This window comes from Gavialis gangeticus, unplaced genomic scaffold (assembly GCF_001723915.1).
Source record: "Gavialis gangeticus isolate Ggan-Ray unplaced genomic scaffold, GavGan_comp1, whole genome shotgun sequence".
NCBI lineage: Eukaryota > Metazoa > Chordata > Crocodylia > Gavialidae > Gavialis > Gavialis gangeticus.
In genome coordinates, this window is record NW_017729003.1 from 8459912 (window position 1) to 8462633 (window position 2722).

Here is a 2722-nt window from a genome sequence, read left to right on the forward strand (position 1 = left end):
TTTTTTTTTTTTTTTTTTTTATATATAAGACTTAACCATGTTCTACAACCACCTAAGTACTTTACATAATTAAAAATCAGAATCTGAAGTAAACTTTATTCCCTCCCTAGTATGAATAATGGTAATTTAGTAGTTACAGACAAATGTCTTTATCTGTATTGTTAGTAGTTTCAATCATAGGTATTACAGTTAAACTACTCAGTATGTGCACTGATTTTTGTCTGTCCATCTCCCTTTTTGTATATGGCTCAACATCTATGCAACTTGAATGGTATGCATAGAATAAAGACTTACTGAGTTTTATACAGAACATCTTCATCTGAGTATTATTCCACTGTTTTGTTTCAAAAGCTGCAAAATAATATTTTGCCATTTTCAATTTTGGAGCAATTTGTGTAAAAGTGACATATTAATTAATAAGTGTAAACTGTTATGACTTGGTTATGTATTTTTTAGTAATACAATTGTTAGCATTATGAAAAGGTGACCAGTGACTCCCAGAGCCTTTTCCCACCTGCCAAAGTCCATTGCAACACTCCCACAGGATATTCAGAGGATCTGCCTTTTAGAATTGAGTTTTCAATGTGTTGGTAATAATTAAAAATGTCACAAAAATTAATTGCATGAAATTTCAAGTACTTCCGGGTACTTGGTTTTGTTGTTGTTTCTGTTTTGCTTTAAACGAGGTAGTCAAAGGGAATTCCCTACTCCTTTGAGTTGATTTGCTTGCATTTGCTTTCTTGAGCTTCCAGGGGCTGCTGGTAACACACAATACTACTTTGAGAAAGATTAATTTTTCCCTTGGATTTTTCCAAAAATCACCTTGAAGAATATGAATGAAATGTTTTCTACTGATGCATTAAACAACAATTAATGTATACTAGTGAAATCTTTGCCTGTATGAGCAGGGGCATATACCATAGGAATGAAAAGGTTGTATGATACAAGTAGGGACCTGCTAAAATCGCAGCAGGACAAAGGGTTTTTTACAGCCCACTCACGCTGCACAGAGCCCGTTATGCAGGTGTTTTGTGGTGGCCCTGCCTCTCTGCACTGATTGAGGAGTCCCCAGAGGGATGAGGGGGCAGCCATCATCTTGATTGCTGGCTGCCCTTTGTGTTGCCCTGCCAGCCGGCACCTTCCCCTCCTGGTAGCAAGGACCGCTAGCTCCCACTAGGGAGCCAGCATTTTCTTTTGTTGATTTCTTGCAAATAATCCTAGATTTTGCAGTTGCTGGGAATTAAGTAAGTCCCTGGCCCGAAGCCTTTAGTACTGCTTTGTTTGTTTATAGTTCAAGAAAAATGTTGGTAATTGGAAGGATTCAGAGGAGAGTTAAGGACTGGAAAACAGCTTTTTAGTGTACATCACCCAAGAAGCTTCAAGCAGGCAGGGAGCAAGCAACCCCTGATTTAGGTTTCCAAACATTTAAAGGGCAGTTTACAGTGTAGAAGTACCTCCATGGGAAACAGAAACTTAAGAGTTCTTTAGCAGGTAAAACTATAGCAAAATCTACTTAAATTAAACTAGGTTCAGACAAATAATAAAATGTGGATTGCAAAGGAAGAGTGATTTAGTATTGGAACAATGCCCTGAGTAGATTTTCTCTGGAACACTTTTAAACAAGACTGGATGCCTTTCTAAAAGATGCTCTAAGTCGCATTGTCCGTGGGCTGGAAAAGAGGTGAAGGTCTGGCCCCCAGGATAGAGACTAGCCACAGACTAAACACACAGACTAGCTCTCCACACCAAAGCCAGCAGAGGACTACTCTGGTGTGCACACCTTGTACAGCAGGGGCCCTAGAGCAGCCGTGTGGACTGTGTGCAGTGTGTGCTGGTCCCAATCTGGGGCTTGGACCTACGCAGCACAGGGCGCATGGTACATGAAGTGTACTTGGAAGAGCGTTGTGCACTGGCTCTGGGGTGGGGTGCTTGTCTGTGGGCCTGGACAGGCTGTAGGGCCACCATTCAGGGCTGGTTTGGGGGGTACAGTGTGTACTCGGGGTTGAACTTGTATAGCATGCACATGTGCTCTAGACCAGGGTTGGGCCGAGCGGCTGATCGAGGCTCCCTTTCCGAGCATCTGCACCGCACGTTGCTAGGGCCGGTTTCCACGGGGACCAGCTCGGCAGCTGCGGCCGGGCGTGCGGCAGGACAGCCTGCTACGGGCCGGGATCTGCGGCGGTGACCGCGCGGGCCGGAGCCGGGCAGAGCTGCAGTCTGCTGCCGGCGTGCCCCAGCTCCGGACCGCGCGGTCACCGCGGCAAGATCCCGGTCCAGACCAGCTCCCCCGGCGCCAGGCTCTATGGAAACCCTGCTGGGCGGCAGGTCCCCCGGCCTGCGCCCCCTGGCCAACGTTATTAGGGTCAGTCGGCCTCCTGCGGCTGTGCGCCCTCTGGGCCAGCCCGCGCTCAGCGCCACGTCTCGCGGGACCGGCCCGGCTCCTTTTACAGCAGTTCCTGCCTCGGCCGTAAAGCGGCGCAGGTCACAGGGCGCCTGCGTGTGCGTCAAACTCAAGGGCGGGAGCGCCGCCCAGAGGGAGCCGCGGTTGGGCTATGGGGCTGCTGGAGCAGTGCGAGGCGGCTTTCGGCTCCCCTGATCTGTACTGTGTGCTCGGCGTGCGGCGCCATGCCTCGGCCGACGAGATCCGCCGCGGCTACCGCAAGGCGTCGCTGCGCGTCCACCCCGACCGCGCCGCCGCCGAGCGCCGCGGCGAGGCCACGCA

The 2722-nt window shown here is 49.2% G+C and overlaps 1 protein-coding gene across 1 annotated transcript in view; it reads left to right on the forward strand.

Moving 5' to 3' along the window:
* The first annotated feature begins 2470 nt into the window (after positions 1 to 2470).
* DNAJC9 (DnaJ heat shock protein family (Hsp40) member C9) overlaps positions 2471 to 2722 on the forward strand; it is a 7665-nt gene continuing 7413 nt past the window's right edge. Inside the window, exon 1 of the mRNA XM_019507780.1 lies at positions 2471 to 2722. This exon is cut by the window's right edge and continues 8 nt beyond it. Coding sequence (XP_019363325.1) covers positions 2553 to 2722 — 170 coding nt within the window. The 5' untranslated portion in view covers positions 2471 to 2552.